General features: G+C 33.0%; 1 protein-coding gene across 1 annotated transcript in view; it reads left to right on the forward strand.

The window, feature by feature from the left end:
* LOC145259046 (E3 ubiquitin-protein ligase MYCBP2-like) overlaps positions 1-20,054 on the forward strand; it is a 563,294-nt gene that overhangs the window by 514,549 nt on the left and 28,691 nt on the right. Inside the window, exons 70-78 of the mRNA XM_080116672.1 lie at positions 2,450-2,553; positions 4,860-5,010; positions 7,054-7,340; positions 7,976-8,063; positions 8,879-8,998; positions 11,206-11,313; positions 14,325-14,453; positions 16,330-16,456; positions 19,745-19,854. Of these exons, the coding sequence (XP_079972798.1) occupies positions 2,450-2,553; positions 4,860-5,010; positions 7,054-7,340; positions 7,976-8,063; positions 8,879-8,998; positions 11,206-11,313; positions 14,325-14,453; positions 16,330-16,456; positions 19,745-19,854 (1,224 nt within the window). The remainder of the gene's footprint in view (positions 1-2,449; positions 2,554-4,859; positions 5,011-7,053; positions 7,341-7,975; positions 8,064-8,878; positions 8,999-11,205; positions 11,314-14,324; positions 14,454-16,329; positions 16,457-19,744; positions 19,855-20,054) is intronic.

A 20,054-nucleotide genomic window follows, 5' to 3' on the forward strand; every position in this document is an offset into this window, starting at 1 on the left:
ATTATACAGAAGCCCAAAATTTTAGAAAGTCGAAAGGCTGTCTGAAAATGACATCAGGTAGTTAAAAGGAGGTAGGGAGGGTGCTGGTTTTCTCCCCCCCCCCCCCCCCATATGTGCATCCGTGCATTTCTATCATGAACGTTCGCATAATTTTTACCATTTTTTAATTTAGTTATTTTTCTATGTTCTTGCTTTCAATTAAAAAAAAAAATTATTTTTCAAGATCATATAAAAATTGTTAAAAACAAGGAAAATATTAAAATCTTATATAAAAATTGTTAAAAACAAGGAAAATATTAAAATCTTATATAAAAATTGTTAAAAACAAGGAAAATATTAAAATCTTATATAAAAATTGTTAAAAACAAGGAAAATATTAAAATCTTATATAAAAATTGTTAAAAACAAGGAAAATATTAAAATCTTATATAAAAATTGTTAAAAACAAGGAAAATATTAAAATCTTATATAAAAATTGTTAAAAACAAGGAAAATATTAAAATCTTATATAAAAATTGTTAAAAACAAGGAAAATATTAAAATCTTATATAAAAATTGTTAAAAACAAGGAAAATATTAAAATCTTATATAAAAATTGTTAAAAACAAGGAAAATATTAAAATCTTATATAAAAATTGTTAAAAACAAGGAAAATGTTAAAATCTTATATAAAAATTGTTAAAAACAAGGAAAATATTAAAATCTTATATAAAAATTGTTAAAAACAAGGAAAATATTAAAATCTTATATAAAAATTGTTAAAAACAAGGAAAATATTAAAATCTTATATAAAAATTGTTAAAAACAAGGAAAATATTAAAATCTTATATAAAAATTGTTAAAAACAAGGAAAATATTAAAATCTTATATAAAAATTGTTAAAAACAAGGAAAATATTAAAATCTTATATAAAAATTGTTAAAAACAAGGAAAATATTAAAATCTTATATAAAAATTGTTAAAAACAAGGAAAATATTAAAATCTTATATAAAAATTGTTAAAAACAAGGAAAATATTAAAATCTTATATAAAAATTGTTAAAAACAAGGAAAATATTAAAATCTTATATAAAAATTGTTAAAAACAAGGAAAATATTAAAATCTTATATAAAAATTGTTAAAAACAAGGAAAATATTAAAATCTTATATAAAAATTATGCAAAACCTGTAATCTAAAAAAAAAAGTATAAATATTTTTGCAATTATAAATTTTTAATGTGAAAATATTGAATAAAAAATGCTTAATTCAATGATAATATTGGTAGTTTGAGAAATTAACTTTGGGTTATATCGAATTCATTAATACAGGCTCTAGGGGCTTTTTTTTTTTTTTTGTAATAATTAAATATTTTATTTTTAATTGATGTGATTAACACTGCTTTATTTAAAATAAAACAAAAAAAAACACAAAAATAATTCCAAACATTTTTTTTTTTACTATTGAAAACCATATCTTTAGTAAAGGTATTTTTTGTTTTAAACAAAATACATTTCCATTAAGATTTAAATAAAAATAATGGGTTCATTATATTCCGTGATCATTATTTGATAAATACTGAAAATTTCATTAAAATTTGTTAATTTCCTGATTTTTGGTGAATTTTTAAGTAAAAGGAGGAGTCAAAATGTTTATACATTTTGAGCGTCAGAATTCATTTTGCACGTACCTACTTGACAGAGTTCAAAATCGACTTTGTAATCTCGTAGAAATTGTCCTTTTCTCTTCTCTGCAACCTCTCATTCACAGAAAAGATGTTGCGAGCCTGTCTCGGCTTTATCATTTTCATAGCAAGTCTTCGACTGAGCTCAAATCTATGGTTCCCCCCTTGCCAATCTTTCACAAAAACATTCATCTAGCCAAAATTACTATTAATAAATTCCACCACCCTCTATTGGTGCATAAACCTAAACATAGATTCTATGAACAAAGCTTCTTTCCAAGAACTGACTGCCTGTGGAACTCTGGTCTGCTTTCCAGCTGACTACTACATTTCCCCCATGATTATTATGCAACTGACCCAATGAGTACAAAACACACATTAACCCTTATCCTCAAGTGGCCTCCGGGCCTGGATATATGGTGACCCCTTTGTAAAAAAATAAATAAAATAATAATAAAAAAGCTTACCTTATTTTGGAGCAGACATGGCAGCATCTTTTATGTAGTTATTTGATTTCATGTTGCCCGAGAAAGTTTGAAGTGAAAAATTTTTCATTTTCTAGATTAGATGTTTTTTTTTTTTGTTTTTTTTTTACATTTAAAAGGTGTGGTCTTTGAGATACAGTGTTGTGCTAAATTCATTCCTTTCAACTGTTTGCATTATTGAGGTGTTAAAAAACAACATCTGGTCATTGGTTTACGCTATTTAACCAAGAATGAAAAAAAGCGGAACAAGTTGGTTGTCATGTCCATTGTTTCTGAAAGGTTTGTTGATTTTCTTTTCGTAGGTTTGCTCTCACATTGTTCAGGCGATCAAGAAAGAAACAAGACGTGTCAGGGATGAATGGGAAGCCAGTCTTAATAAAACACCAAACGCATCAGATGAAACAAGGTAAATATATTCGGCATTGATTTACTCGACGTTGCCCGGGATCAAATAAGGAACCTCATTCAATCCCAGACAACCTTCCTATACTTTTATTGTCATCAAAATCCATGAAATCATCCATTTTTTTTTTTTATTAAACAAATTTTCATTACTATATATGATGTGTGACCTATTTCACAATACATTGTAGTCTACATTGCACTGTAGAGAATCTAAAGTTGATTTTATAAAATTATCTGTAAATAATGGCTTCAAGGTTTCAAATGCAAAAGTCAAGTATCATGGTTCAATTGTGCTCGAAACAGAAACATTCAATTTGAATGCACCTCTGCCTTATCAGAGAACCAACTGTTGACTTAATGGAATTATTTTTACATAATCGCTTGAATTACAGTTAAATGTGCAGAAGTGAATATGGTTATATTGAACTCTAAAAAGAAGCAATCATTTTGAACATGCCCCTGTCTCATAAAGGAATCTACAGTTGATTCTATGGGCTGGATCCTTCTGCTTGTGTAGTGATAAATTAAAAAAAAAAAAAATTGTTTTCTTAAAAATTACTTATCTATAATATAAATCTCACCTGTTTAAATGTATGTATGCTTGTATGTCTGCCTAAAACATTTGACAAAGGCAATGGATTTTCATGAGATCGGTATCGTTTTGAAGCTCGACCCTTCGGATGACAAATATTGAAAAATTGGGTAAAAATATTAATTCCTTCACCCTGAACTGGATCCTTTTTTTATAGGGAGGTGTCACTTTTTTCGCCGATGTTTTCGAAAGTCATCCCCTCTTTTCGATTGACTAGCCTTAATTTAAACCATCACCAGTTCTGGTTTAGCAACGGATGCAAAGGCAAAGACGTCACTTTATTTATTATTTATTTTTTTTTTACACTCTTCTCCTTCGCGGTACGGGTTCAAACCTGCCTGTCTACTACCACTTTTTTGCTCAACACACCTCCAAACAACTGGGCATCGTCAGGCACCCAGGCTAGTTATTAATAATTAATGTACGTGAAGACCATTTTTCAGTTTTCTTTGCATGTCTGGTATTATTTCATCTCTCATACTTTTCTTGTCATCAAAATTGGTAAAATTTTTCTTGTCATTAAAATTGGTTAAATTTTTCTTGTCATTAAAATTGGTTAAATTTTTCTTGTCATTAAAATTGGTTAAATTTTTCTTGTCATTAAAATTGGTTAAATTTTTCTTGTCATTAAAATTGGTAAAATTGCTCATTTTTTAATCAAATCAACTGATTGCCTTCTCTGATTTCCTCACAGTGTACAGGGAGGAAGCTTTACAATTATTAAAAAAAGAAAGTAGAAAAAAATTCTTTTTTATCCGCAATATTCTCACCCAGGTTGACCTGAAAACGATCTTCTTTAGTCAACCGAAAGGGTGTCATCCTCAATCATGATAATGTTCATCCCCACACAGCACTACTGACCAAAGATTTCCTATGAAAAATTTGAAAATCTTGCCCAATCCTTCATACTCTCCTGATCTAGCTCCCTCTGATTATCACTCACTAGCAGGGAGACCCGACGTTATCCATGATTGAAGGAAGATCAACCAAAGTTTCACCTTCCCATATTTTATTGTCATCGAAATCAGTGAAATCGTCCATTTTTCAATCAAATCAATTAATTGCCAGCTCTAGTTGGAGGTCCATCATGGTGCGCCAGTAGGAAACTTCACAAGCCTCCCTGCAGTGACTTAGTCCAGAATACATTGGTAGTTTACATTGCACTGTAGAGAACCTACTGTTGATTTTATCAAATTATTTTTTATATAAAATGTATATATATTTAAAAAAAACTTTATAATAACTTAAATTGAAAATACAAAAGTAAAAAATTATGGTTGAGTTGTGCTTTCGAATGCACCTCTGTCATATCGAAGGACCTACTGTTGATTTTATATGCAGGACCTTTTTGCTTGTATAAGATGTTAACTTCAGTCAAAATCTCTTAACCCTTCTTCCATCGGATTTTTTTGATTATCGATACTTATCAAAGACATTCTGATACAAGACCTATCTAAAAACACTGCCAGGCACATTAAGTGCATTTACACCACTTTGTACTATATTACAAAGTTTGGATTAATGTTATTGTTGGCATGATTAGCTCCCTTATATTTTTTGTTAGGTGTTTTTCTTTTAGGACCTTTTTTTGTGATTGTATGTTATTCATCGCGTCACGGCCCAAGCAACACTTTTTCTTTTTAATTATTCACAATTTCTTTGATAGAAAATTTCTTTCCCTTAAATCGTAAAATCCATTTTTTTTTTCTTTCCAGATCGTCGGATGTCTACTGCTTTGAATTGTTATCCATGGTTCTTGCGTTGAGCGGATCTTCGGTTGGTCGGAACTATTTGGCCCAACAAACTGGACTTTTGCAGGATCTCTTTAGTCTTTTACATACAGCATCACCGAGAGTGCAGAGACAGGTGAGTCATCACATTGCTTTTCTATTGCATCTGCATCATCACCGCTCTGCAATTAAATTTTATTAAAAAAAAAAATTAGCAAAGTGCAACCAGCCATGTAAAAATGAACAAAAGATATTGCATTTATATACTGTTTGAATATATGTCTGCGAAATATAAACTAAGAGGCAGTCAACTAGCGTTTATGCAATGTTCAAGTTGCATAGTCCCTGGCCTTGGTGGGGCCGGTTTCGATGACGATAGCATCTTTGGGTGTTGCCAGGAACCCAACTGAGATTCAAAAGTTCTTGATGAGCCGTTCCATATAAGTTATCAAATTTACCGAATTTTCATTACTAATGATTACTATATTGTCCAATTTCTACTGTACACTCTTTAACCCTTATCCTTGAGTGGCCTCTTGGCCTTGATAATGTGGTGATGCCTGTGTAACAAAAAAAAAAAAAAAAAAGACAAAGGATACTCCTGTAGGGGCAATAACGCGTGTAATTATGTGGCAAGGGTTGCCCATCCCCACCCACACCTCTTCTGAATCGGCACTGCTTGAGTCCAGTGGCAAGGAAAAGTCCAGGATGAGTGGAAACAATGCCGAGATAAGCGGAGAGTATATACAGCACCTAGAAGTCCCAATTGATCACCCATCTGATACTGGCCAGGCTCATCGTTGCTTAACTTCGGTGATCTGACGGGAACCAGTGTGTCAAATGTGATTATGCCGCATAACATTTAATTTAACTTAGGTATAAAAATTATGCTTTAGTGAATGAAGAAAATAACTTCTATATAGTGAAATTAAAGGAGATGCAATGTTTACCTAATATAAGTAATAATAAACTTCAATCTAATATAAATACCAAGTATTTATATATAGATATTTTAATCCCAACCAAATAAAAAAGCTCAATACACAAATAATAGAGAGCAGAGCTTATTATAAGAGATGTACATTTTTGCAATTAATGACTCTAATAAATTGCAGTTTCATTTAATGCCATAATCATCAAATTCTAGCCTTGCTTCAAATATAATTTGCTGATTTCTTTCTGCCCTCTGATAAGAGGAATAGCATTCTTTGAAACTCCGCGGAATAAGGACTTTGTAAATTGTTTTTTGGAGTATTCAGTCGAACAATAAATTTGATTGTAAATTTAAACTTAAATTTTGTTGCATCCTCCTCATTCGTAATCTTTTTTGTTGCATCCTCCTCATTCGTAATCTTTTTTGATGCATCCTCCTCATTCGTAATCTTTTTTGTTGCGTCCTCCTCATTCGTAATCTTTTTTGTTGCGTCCTCATCATTCGTTATCTTTTTTGTTGCGTCCTCATCATTAGTTATCTTTTTTATTGCATCTTCCTCATTCGTTATCTTATTTGTTGCATCCTCCTCATTCGTTATCTTATTTGTTGCATCCTCCTCATTCGTTATCTTATTTGTTGCATCCTCCTTATTCGTTATCTTATTTGTTGCATCCTCCTCATTCGTTATCTTATTTGTTGCATCCTCATCATTCGTTATCTTTTTTGTTGCATCCTCATCATTCGTTATCTTATTTGTTGCATCCTCATCATTCGTTATCTTTTTTGTTGCATCCTCATCATTCGTTATCTTATTTGTTGCATCGTCATCATTCGTTATCTTATTTGTTGCATCGTCATCATTCGTTATCTTATTTGTTGCATCGTCATCATTCGTTATCTTATTTGTTGCATCGTCATCATTCGTTATCTTATTTGTTGCATCCTCATCATTCGTTATCTTATTTGTTGCATCGTCCTCATTAGTTATCTTATTTGTTGCATCCTCATCATTCATTATCTTTTTTGTTGCATCCTCATCATTCATTATCTTATTTGTTGCATCCTCATCATTCGTAGTCTTATTTGTTGCATCCTCATCATTCGTTATCTTTTTTGTTGCATCCTCATCATTCGTTATCTTTTTTGTTGCATCCTCATCATTCGTTATCTTTTTTGTTGCATCCTCATCATTCGTTATCTTTTTTGTTGCATCCTCATCATTCGTTATCTTTTTTGTGACCGCAGGTAACATCAGTGATTCGACGCGTCCTTCCTGATGTCCAACCGCAAGCCTTAGCCGATTTGCTTCTTGTGCCCAGCTTACCACCAACAGACTTCAGCATTCTGCATTCAACGAACCGCGACCCTGTGGAGGAGGAATTTGATGCTGAGAAGCCGTGCATCCTCGATGTGTTTCTGGCATGCATCAGCAAAGCCATCACAGTCCAGACAAAGGTCAAGAGTAACCAGTCGCAGAAAGGCATCACAACTGTCACTTTGACCGATTGCCTTGCAGAGCTGAACTCTAGTAGGTAAGCATCCGTAGAGTGAGGAGGTTAAGTATTGATTTAAATCCAGAGTGCTAGAAAATTTATATTTAAGAAGTTTTTATATTTAATTTTTTACATTTATTTTTTATTTATATTTGTTAATTGTTTTTTTAATTTATTCTTTTTAATTGAAAAAAGAAAAAGAATTTTTCATTTATTTTTAATTTATTTTTTAAGTAAAAAAATTTTTTTTTTTCTAATTTACCTTTTTATTTATTTATTTTTAAAAATTAATTAAAAAAAAAAAATCTTTCATTTAGGTTTATTTTTAAGTTTACTATTATTTATATTTGTTAATGGATTTATTAATTTACTTTTAATTTTAAAAAACATTTTATAAAAAAATGTGTTTTTAATTTATTAAAAAAAATTTTTAATTTACCTTTTCTTTTTTTTAAGTTATTTAATTTTTTTATTTAATTTTTTTATTTAATTATTTTATTTAATTTTTTTATTTAATTTTTTTATTTAATTTTTTTATTTAATTTTTTTTATTTAATTTTTTTATTTAATTTTTTTTACTTACATTTATTTTTATTTCTGTTTATCTTTCTTTAAGCTTTTCTTTAAGGTTTTGAAAATTAAAAAAAACTTCATAACTTTTTATTTTATTTTAGGGCGACGGGTCCACGGTGGTGGCTGCGTGGACGAATGACGATGTGCCAAGCGGGCAACATCATTGCACTGCTACAAGACATGGCAAAGGTAAAATGGACAGAAATTGTTTCACTTGGAATTGCTTTTAGTCTGGCACAAGACAATGACCAAATTTAAAATACAAGAAATATTTAATGAAATCTTTTTAACAAGTATTTTCTGCGGTACAACTTCGTTTTCTCAATTTTTAATTGACTGATGAATGAATTTGTCATACAAAAACGAAATGGTTAAAGTGTAGAATACTGTTTACTCTAGCGGGGTTATAAATATATTTTCATGCCTCTTCTGTGGTGACCCGGGCTGTTGTCGAGGCAAAACTCTGCTGTTTCTCAGCTGTGGATTAAAAACCATATTTATGCTCATTTTGTCTTAAAAGTTTTATTTAAACAGAACAAAGACAATACTGAAATGCATGTGTACGAGAGAGAGAGAGAGAGCCAGTGAAAATTGGAGAGTGAGATACCAGAATATATTGAACAACAGGCTGGTTTGTAACTACCGATATTCCACTGTCCCTGTAAGATGGGAGTGCAATGTTTCCCTGTCCACCAATATAGGTGTCAGAAGGCCGACAGAACGTCTCTCTTATGGAAGTTAGATGATTTTTCGATTTCTACTTTTAGATCCTGCCCTCCCTACCTTTTAGGGCGTCATCCCTTTGGCACTTGCTTTGCTATTTAACAGGAAAAAAACAAAAAAATTAGCTAGTCAAAATCAAATATTGATTTATCACTATTGATGAACAACTCCGAAATATCTGACAAGATAATTTTATGCGTTAAAAGTGCGAATTGTTTGCTTCGAATGTGAAATCTTGTTGGATACTTTACGATTTATTTCATATTTTATTCAATTTTTAGGGTCATTTGTCCGAGGCATGGGCTGCAGTCAGCAAAGCCGCAATAGCGGAAGCGTTGTTATCATTGACTAAACTTGAAGAATTATTACGTCTACCTCAGGCCTGCATGAAAACGCCAACGGTAAGAGTTTTAAAGATTCATTATCTATTTCTATCTATCTATCTATCATCTATATATATATATATATATATATATATATATATATAGGTTTTTATTACTGTTTTTAATCTGCTTGGTTACACACGTTTCGATTACCAAGTCATGTTAACGATCCAATAATTTCATCAAACTTCATGTTTATATATATATATATATTGTAGTCGTCCACATACAGTGCTGTTTTGTCATATCACAACTCCTTAGTGCGGCTAGACTAGCACCCCTCCCAAGCCGAGGATTGAACCTACGACTATCACATTGATAGTCGGCAGTTCTACCCATGGGAGCGGTGCTTGTAAATAACTTTCACAAATGTCTATTTCAAACAAACATTTATCACTTTTATAGTGTTCAAACCGATTTTGCAGCCAATTAAGTAACGGGTCAGATTATATATATATATATATATAAGTAAAAGAAAAGAAATAATTTTCCTTGTACATATTTGTGAATTATTCCACGGATTTTGGCCTTTTGGATTATTTTGGACCATCTTCCAATTACACGATTTCCATTACTTTTACTTGCGTGAATGGAAAATTAAATTAACTTTCTTGGACTTACATTTTTAGATTTTACCGTCATTGGATACCTTACCTTTCACCAGACAATCCATTCACGTGAAATCACCTTTTTCTTCACTATATTCCCTCTGCTTCACTTATTTTGTTATCAAGTAAGATCTTTGACTTACTTGCACTTTCGTCAAATACTTTTGTATGCAAAATCCGATCTCGCATTTTGCTAATTCCTACCCTCTGATGAGAAGGAAAGTATTTCTTTGAAACTCTGCAGATTTAGGACTATCCACTTATTAAGTGTTTCCTTGTCAGATTAAATATGTTTTTAACTCTTTTTCAAAGTGTTTTTTTATCATGTTTTATTAACTATTTGCTCTTTATATATATATAGATAGTCTTTAATATGTATAAATATTGTAGTATAATAATTCTCCAAGTTCCAAATATCAAGTTTTCTCATCTGGTCATTTATTACTTTTCAAAAGGTATCCATTACAATATTGTTTCGTATTGTGACTAATAAGTTTGTAAAATTATGTTTTTGCTGCATATTTAGTCACATATTCATCAGATGGTTAAAAAAAACTCATAAAAACTTGGGACAACTTACATGCTGTTCCTTCTCAGTTATGAAAATTTTGCTTAAACAAAATTTATATAAAAAAGATCTTTTTTATTGTCGAAAAAATTTTATTTCTGAGAAGGAATTTTTAATCCATTGAGATCTATTGTTTTTTTTAATTAATTTTTTTTTTTAGCAATTCTGTTTATTTAATTGTTTCACCTACCTGCATTGCCCCCACCGCCTTTTTCGGAGGAACATACTTTTTTTATTATCATTATCATTAATTTTATTTACTAAATATTTAAATATTTTTTTATTTAAATATCTATTTTTTCATCATAGCTTTTTTACTTATTTACTATGCGAAGCTTTAAAAGTTGTATAGCAATAATAATAATAAAATCTTAAAATGTTTATAATTAATTTATCTCCATGCTTAGATATAATCATTTACTCTAATTGTGATAATGCTAAAATGAAATCTGAGAATGGGGGATGAATAGGAAGGAGAAAGACATGTCTTAGAATCACCACCAATAAATTAGTTATGGTTTCCCCTTTCCATTCTTCCTCTTTTCTTTATTTCTTTTTTCTTTTCTCTCTTGTGTCTTTTCTTTTTCTTCCTTATCTCTTAACCTCTTCACTAATGTATGTAGGAATGATAGTGGTGGAGTGGGGATAAACAAAAGGGCAACATAAGTTGTACAACTAAAAATTTTTATAACTGAATAATGCTAATTAAATCTGAAACCCCTTTTTAGCATAGATATGTCAACTTCACATTCCCCTGCTGATATAACCTATACACACTAGTATGTTTAAGATTTAGGGTTGCCATACGAATAATATTCTTTCTAGTCTTCATTACCTCCATCTTTAACCCCATCATCCTTTCTCATTCATTCCTTTATCTAAACACATTCCAATCTGCATCCATATTGTCTTATTTACATACAATCAAATCGTCTTTTTCACATTTGATCTACTTGCTCAAGAGGAGTGTCATTTATGTGAATACTTTTGTCCTTATATATATTCATATACATATATTACCATTTTGATTATTTTTTCTTTCATAATAGCTTTGGTTGGCGTTAGCATCGTTATGTGTCCTAGACCAAGAACATGTGGAGCGCCTTTCCTCAGGGGAATGGCGTAGCAGCCCTGACAATCAGCGAGGTCCGCCTCGGGTAAGTAACCATTTTTTTGTCTTCATTTTCTTTCCATCTATATGTATGGTACTTATGCAGTATAAGAACCGTGCTATCATCGGAATCGTCCGGGCGGTTTATGGAGACGATTGCGGCGGAAAGTTTTGAGGTATTTTTTCCTAAACACTGGCCAATTTTTTTTTTTAATGAAAAATATAATTGTTATTGCAAATAGAAAAATTAGTTGAACAATGAAAATGATTTCAATGAAGAATTAATTGAAAAATTCAAATAAATTCAATGAAAAATAAAAACAATTACATTGAAAAATTAATTGAAAAATAAAATCGATTTCAATGAAAAAAATCATTTCAAAAAATGGAAACAATTTTAATGACAAATTAATTAAATAATAAAAAACAATTTCAATGGAAAATTAATCTTAAAATAAAAACAATTTCAATGAATAATTTACTAAAAAAATATAAATAATTTTAATGAAAAATTTATTGAAAAATGAACACAGTTAAAATTAAAAAATAAAAACAATTTTAATGAAAAATTAAAAAATGAAAACAATTTTAATGAAAAATTAATTGAAAAATTCAAATATATTAATGAAAAATTAAAAAATATAATATTCTTGAATAATTATTGGACAATTTTTACGAAACATTTAGAACTTCTCGTATTTTGTTTCCTTCAGACAATTGTTTTCATCTTGAGTATCATTTTCACAACGTTTCGATTGATGTAACTTGTTGAACCCAGGAATGTTTTATATGAAAATGACATTTAACATGAGAACAGTAGTCAGAAGAATCCAAATAATACGAATACCCAATCCTCATCTCAAAAACTCAAACGTTTTAAAGCTGCATGAATAAATATTTGGAGAAATAAAGAACTTGAAGCATAAAATCTTTTTCCAATTCCAATCTAGTTAGATTCAGCAAAAATCAAGAAAAAAAAAATTCATTGCAAGGTAAGTTATATTTATTTTTTGAATAACAAACAAGTTGATAGCAAACAAAATAAAAATTATTTTTTAATGATTTTTTTTTTCTAATGTTTTTTGTTCAATTCAAGATAAATATTTAGTTTTATCTTCTTCCAATAATATACCAATGATAGCTCAGCGTTAAAGTATTTTCTGTCAATCGCCTGAACAATTCTGATGATAGCACCTGAAATATTGTTATTTCACACCCGAAACTATGATGAGATAAACTTTGTTCATGCATTTTGGAGTGCTATAATGATGGAATAATTTGTTCAGGCCTACATCCCATGTTATTATGAGAGAGTAGAGATCCTGAAAAGGCGTAAAAAAGAGGTAAACATCGGAGTAAGATTATTAGTACATTTTATTAAGGGAAAGCCGGAAGACCCCGAGCAAACCAGAATTCCCAAAATGAAAGTCACCAGTAAAATGTCTTTCATTTATATAACAACACCATCCTTATACTGCACAAGTATCAAACAATTGTCCAGAAGGAAAATCATAGTTAATGTTGACTCATTTGCATATGTTTTTGCCAAAAATCATCTCATTAGTAAAATATTTGTTTCTATTATCTTTGGTACTACCAGATCATGGTGTCTGAAGATACTGATTTCCTGATCTAAAATGGACCAAATATTAAAGTTATTTTTTTTTCCTTTTCTTTTGCAAGCCTTCTGCTTCAATAGTTTCTTCCCCAGAACTGCTAGACTTCGGAACTCCCTTCCAGGATTCTGCTTTCCCAACTGTACTGACATGCAGAAGTACACGTGTAATGTGAACAACAAACATCTTGCTGCTCAACTCCCTTCATAATATCCCTGCAACTTATGTCCCTGATAGTAGCCCCAACTTCAAAGTGGCACTGTGCCTTGTTTGATTGAAAAAAAAAATTTAAAAAATCATACTCTGCAAAGTCAAAAATACAAACAATAATTTTCCTCTACAAAACAACCAAACCAAACATCATGAATAAATATATGAAGATGATGATGATGTTCATCCATCGCTTGCGAAGATGACTATGATCATGCAATTGTTCTGTGGGTTCAGAGATGGCTTGCTAGACCGATTTGAGCTCTGAAGTATTTCCCATATGTTGGACACCTGTGGGATGATTCTGTAGCAGAGGTACTGATGGCTTCGTTTTTTCAAATGTCATGTTTCCTTTTGCGTTCTTCACTGTGTGTGGATTCAACAATTGTAGCTCCTTTGTGAGTCGTCACTTTTATTGCGGCAATATTTAGAATTTTTTTTTTTCCAATCTTTTGTAGACTTTTATTCTCATCTTCATAGTTTTTTGTCATTCACCACGTTTCGGCCAACTCAGCTTCTGACCTTCTTTGATTGATTAACCGCAATGGGATAGGAATACTGAGTCTTGTAACTGTATTCGCAGTAATTACTGCCTTCCATAGTTGTTGTTGTCTCACCATGTTTTGGTCAACTCATCCTTTGGCCTTCTTCAGGTGACTAACTGCGATGGGACAGGAATGTGGAGGCTGTATGTTGCCTCATGTTTTGGCCAACTAATCGTCTAGTCTGCTTAGGGTAGGATTGAAACCGCTATCTTTAGACGATACTCACTTGGAATCTTAGACAGTCAACATCTTCATCCACTGCCCCGAACACAAGACAACAACTATAGAAGGCAGTAATTACTGGGGATGCAGTTACTCTCTCTCACTCTTTATTCATAAAATCACTCTCAGATACAAAAAGTATGTTTGTGTGAAATTTCAAAACAGTTGGCCCAGTCATTTTGCAGTCCATAGGGAACACACACACACAGTGTTATTTATATATAATTAAAGATATCATGTTTTTTATTTTTTATTTTTTTCAGCCTTCCTGTGATAATTAATTACTCTCTACCACAGTTGGCCCAGCCATTTTGCAGTGCATAGGGAATGAACACACACACACACACACACACACACACACACACACACACACACACACACACACACACACACACACACACACACACAGAGTGTTATTTATATATAATTAAAGATATCATGTGTTTTTAATTAATTTTTTTCAGCCTACCTGTGATAATCACGATGACGGGGAGACCCCTGCTATCATTCTTTGTAACATGTGTGGCAATTTATGTGCCGATTGTAATCGCTTCCTCCATCTGCATCGACGGACGCGGGCTCATCAGCGACAGGTAACACCTCTTACACTTTTTATTTAGTGAACGGCGTATGTTCTCTTTCTGTGTCATACTTTTCAATTGTTGTATAAAATCTTCATGATGTGTTTATAACCCCTAAATTTAATATTTATGACTCCAATAAAATAAACTACTTTATGGAATAATATATGTATATAAGAGTAACCAGCAACATTTGTAGATTTTTTTTTAAGACTTTTATCATTTTTTGATATTTTTAAACACTTTAAAATATTTTCATAACATGTTTCGAGCATTGTTTAGCTCTCTTCAGATATTTTTTTAGTTAATTTTTTTTTTTTGATAAAAGTTTATGGAATTCCTGTTTGGAAAATATTTTAGTTCTGTTTGCATGACTGTGCTTTGGAAAGAAATGCCAATATGAGACTTGATATCTCCAGTGAGAATTCAATCCGTCAGTGTTAAGTCGATTTGGTGGGTGGGAGGTGTTAAGTCTATTCGGTGAATATTTTTGATTTTTTTTCCTTTTTGGGATGTGTGTATCAGTGTGTGTGTGAATGTGCATGGGTAAAAATTTGTGATTTCTTTTCATATGTGTGTGTGTGTGCCCATGCGTGTGAGAGATTGATAAACAGAAGGCTTAGTTAGGTAAAGGTCGGTCCCCAATACAGATACACACACACACACACACATATATATAAAACGGAAAATAAATAAGTACATAAAATAGGAGTATATATACACACACATATATATATACATATATATATATGTATACATGCACACACACGCACACACACACACACACATATATATATATATATATATTAACATTGCCTTAGTCTAGAGAGATTTTCTTTTATTGAATGTCATCGTTAGTAGAAATTTGGTATAATTTGATTCTTTAAGGAGACCGCTCAACAATAACTTGTTGGACTTGAAGACAACCATGTTGTAGTCAGCTAGAAAGCCGGCCAATGGAGCAGAGTTCCACAGACGAGCAGTTCTAATAAAGAAGCCTTGTCCATGGAATCCATGATTTGATTTAGGCATAGATAGAGAGTAGGGGAAATTATTGATAAATGCACAAGTGTCTTTTGTGAAATACGTCTGAGGACAAAAATACGAATCTACCGGGCCCTCGTCCGCTCAATACTTTTGTATGGATGTGAGACCTGGCCCATACGGAAAGCGGATCTGCGACGCATAGAAGTTTTCGACCACTACAATCTCCGCCGCATTCTACATGTCCGTCCCTTGGATTTCGTCGCCAACAAAGAAGTCCAGCGTCGCTGCAATCTCCAGGCAATTACTGACCTACTGCGGGCCCGACGCCTTCGATGGTTCGGCCATGCCTCTCGCTGTGATGCGGGGGTCTTTATCCACGAGGCTATCTCCCCACGTCCTCTACCCAGCTGGAAAAAACGTGTCGGTGGCCAGCTAAGAACGTGGCTCGGGACTATCAAAGCCGACGCTGAGCTTATTTCGGGCCCGCTCATCTATGGCCTGTCTCGTTGGAGACGTGACTGGCTATTGCTCACTCGGGATCTTGCCTCCGATCGCCGGGCTTGGGCCGCAGCGGTACGAGATGTGCATCTTCATGAAGCCTACTCAACTCCTCCAGGGTGAATGTCGTTTCAAGTACAAGTACAAGTAAGTTTTGTGAAAGCTGGCAAGTGGGGGGGAACCATAGATTGGAGCTCAGACGCAATGAACAAAAGATTTTCTCTTCATTTCACGTCACTTTTCCTTTGTTTAAACATTTAATATTATGTAAGTGCTTGCTCATAAGAAGAATAAATTACATAAATTTTCGAAATATAATTATTGTTGCCATATTATAATAATTTTTTTTTTTCGTGATGTTTTTGTTACCATATTGTAAAATTTTTCCCATAATGCTTTTCAGGTCTTCAAAGAGGAAGAAGAAGCCATTAAAGTTGATCTCCATGAAGGCTGCGGTCGAATGAAACTTTTCTGGCTCATGTTGTTGGCCGATTCCAAATCATTAAAAGCAATGGTGGAATTCCGTGAAGGTATGTAACCCGCATCCTCCTTCTATTCACCATTCCCTATTCTAAAGTTTGACTGTTAAATTAAATCTTGGTGAAGGGTCGTAGAAATTTTTTTTTGCATATATTTCTTTTTTTTTCTCCTCTTCTTCCTCTTTAGTTTGCTTCACTGCTGCTGATATTGTTGGTCATGTGACTGATTGATCTGCGCATTCCCGCATTTTGTGATAAAAAGCTAAAGTTGACAGTTGGGACTTGGCACTTCTCTCTGTTTAAACAGGATGTTAAAATGTTGAAGTGAACTCATCTAAGTTACCTGACAAAGTTTATAATGTTGAAGTGATTGCGTCTAAGTTACCTGATGAATTTGTATCTCGCTGAGAGAAATCTACTTCAATTAAATCCAAGAAATCTGTCGAGGACTTGGCAATTAAATATGTCGGAAAAATACCAGCTTGCAGGAGAGAAGACACATGTGGGAAATATTCTCACTAGGAAAGATTGAATCTAAGTCAAAAGAAAAGAATATTTCTATTCTGAACGGACCCAAAAAAAGTATGAGGAATTTTTTTTTTTTTTTTTTCTGGACTTCTTGCCTCTTCAGAGAACATTATTATACGTAGTTATGTGCATTTTTTTTTTTTTTTTTTTACAGGTTATTCTTTCATGAAAATGAGGAAATAAATTCCTTGCTAGAAAAGAACACTCTCTAAACATTATTTCAGATAATTAGTTATTTTTGTCTGCGCATATTTCAACTAATCTACTCAAGATGACTTTTATTTTAAAATAGACGACATTGCAAAATGTAAGCTTGAATTGCAAATAAAGGGAGCGAACTCTTTTCAACTTTGTTCGCTCAAATATATTTACACTTATACTCTGCCTATATAAGCTTACATATATACCCATACACACACACACATACATAGATATACACAGACATACTTGACCAGCACTCAGCATATTTGAGTAGTTTGCATAAGTTTTCGATTCAATCCTACCAAACATAAGAATCAGATTTGTGATATGTACTGGCATCAATAGATTAACTGTTTTGCTTGTGCACTTTCATCAAATACAAAATGAAGCCGAGTCGATCAACATTGGTTGCTTTTCTTTTTTTTTTTACACAGTGATCACCACTTATCAAGGCCCGGAAGCCACTCAGGGATAAGGATTATTGCAAGTACATTACGTTAGTATGGAGATTTGATGAAGTGTTTACTTAAGGGGGGCGGTTCATTAGGAATTTGTTAACATTGGACTTGAAGACATCCAAGTTGTAGTCCGGTGGGAAGCAGGCAGACGGAACAGAGTTTCACAGGCGTGCAGTTCTAAGAAAGAAGCTCCGTTCATGGAATCCGCGTTTCGATCTAGGCACAGATATAGAGTGGGGAAAATTTTTCACAGTGGATTCAGCTAGACGGGTGTTTTTCGTGAAAGATTGGCGAGGGGGAACCAGAGATTGGAGTTCAGACGAGCACCTGCCATGGAAATAACGATAAAACAAGGATAGGCTCGCAACATCTCTTCTGTGGGAGAGAGGTTGCAGGGTAGAGAAAAGGGCATCCCCCACTAAGCCACGAAGTCTATTTTGTACTCTGTCAAGGCAGGATAGGCTGTTTTTAGCAGCTCCTGCCCAGATATGGCAACAGTATTCCATCCTTGGACGTACTTGGCTTTTCTCACGAGTATCTAAGAGTAAAGTATTTTATGAATATAAAAAATTATTTTACCGAATATATCGAATTATATTTAACTAACCTGGGTGCCTGGTGTTGCTGGTGTTTGGAATGCGAAGGAGGAAAAGAATGTTACTTATTTGTCCTGTTATTTGACCAAGAAGAAATAGTTACTGCCCCCTAACAATAGTGCCGTCCATGTAATGCAGAAGTGCCGGAACTGATTTTGCCTTGGTAGCTTTTATGAGCTGCTAATTTGACATCAGCTGTTAATAGGAACATGTTTCCAACAAAATCATTTTCATCTCTCGTTTACCTTTCTAAAGCAGTAACTTCGTTTTTATTAATTTTGTTATTTTATATTTGCTCAGGTGTTTGGAGGTGTGTGTTGAGCAAAAAAAAACAAAAAACGTGGTAGTAGGCAGGCAGACTCAAACCTGTAGCGCAAAGGAGGAAAAGAGCGTGGAAAAAAAAAATCCCCCAAAAAACGTAACGTCTTTGCCGTTGTGTCCATCGCTAAATTGGAAGTCGGTGTTGCTTGGGTGTTTGGAGGTATGTGTTGATCAAAAAAAAAAAAAAATGGTCGTAAGCGGGCATGCTTGAACCCATACCGCGCAGGAGGAAAAGAATGTGGAAAAAAAAAGTGATGTCTTTGCTGTTGCGTCCATCGCCAAACCGGAAGTGGCGAAGGTTTAAATTAAGGCTAGTCAATCGAAAAGAGGGGATGACTTACACTTTTTGCACACAAATTGGTTAGCATCGTAATAATAAGCAGAAATGTATTCCTTGATTTATTTCTAAAGTGCCCAGTTGGGGGTGAAGGAATTAATGTCTTTGGCCAATTTTTCGATATTTGTTGTCCGAAGGATCGAGTTTCAAAACGGTACTGATTTTGTGAAAATCCGTTGCCTCTGTCGAAAGTTTTAGGCAGACATACAAACACACGCACATACATACATGCATTTTCGCTTTTATATACATAAACTAGCGAGGGGTACCCGGCGTTGCCCGGGTGTTTGGAGGTGTGTGTGTGGGGGAAGGTTTAAAAAAAAAAGTAATTATGAGGATTGAACCCGAACCGTTGAGGCAAAGTTGTAAATTAAAGTGTGAAAAAAAACGTGCGACGTTAACGATTGCCCCACCGCAAGATGCTAACGGAAACATGTTTGAATTTAATTACTTGGATTTAGCAGGCGCCCGTTTTAATGAGTTAATGAGGTCAAGTTTGACTGCGGGATAGTATTCATTTACTGCTGAACGCTTTCACCCCCCCCCCCCCAAGATGTTATAGGAAAAAGACTAACCCACATGCAGCGAGCGACAAATATTGAATATTTATCTTCCTGAAATCGAGCAAATTAAATAGACAGGCGAGCTTCGTTGTTAACTGTGAGATATTACGATTTATATGTGATATAAAAAGTTTTAAAAAGTTGTGAAGCGAGCGACTGCTTCTCTGAAAAAAGCCTTTTGTTGACATACACAAAAAGCGAACACACATACAAACATACATACATTTTCGCTTTTATGTATATAGATGACTTTATTCGGCATTAAATAATCCATAGATTGTTGACGTGCTGTGAAACAAACCAAAGTATTATTATCGCAATTTTTCTTTTTTCAGGTAAAGTGGGTGCTCCTCCTGCTGGATCCGGTACTTGCCGATTCTGTGGTACATCCAGTAATACTGGTTTGTTGGCGATTGGTAACGTCTGTTCCGATGCTGAATGTCAGGTAATTCTCTTTTGTTTGAGACATTTGGAACATGAAGTCAAGTAAAAAAAAAAAAAAGAAAGCAAAATGGTGCTTATGGAAAGTTAAACATATTTTGAAACTGAAAACAGAGAAAAAATTTAAAAAAAAAACAACCACTTTATGATGTACATGCCCGTCATAGGATGAAGATGTCATATTCTAAAAATGATGTAAATTGA

This window comes from Euprymna scolopes, chromosome 34 (genome assembly GCF_053919585.1).
Source record: "Euprymna scolopes isolate OS-2025 chromosome 34, ASM5391958v1, whole genome shotgun sequence".
NCBI classification, from domain to species: domain Eukaryota; kingdom Metazoa; phylum Mollusca; class Cephalopoda; order Sepiida; family Sepiolidae; genus Euprymna; species Euprymna scolopes.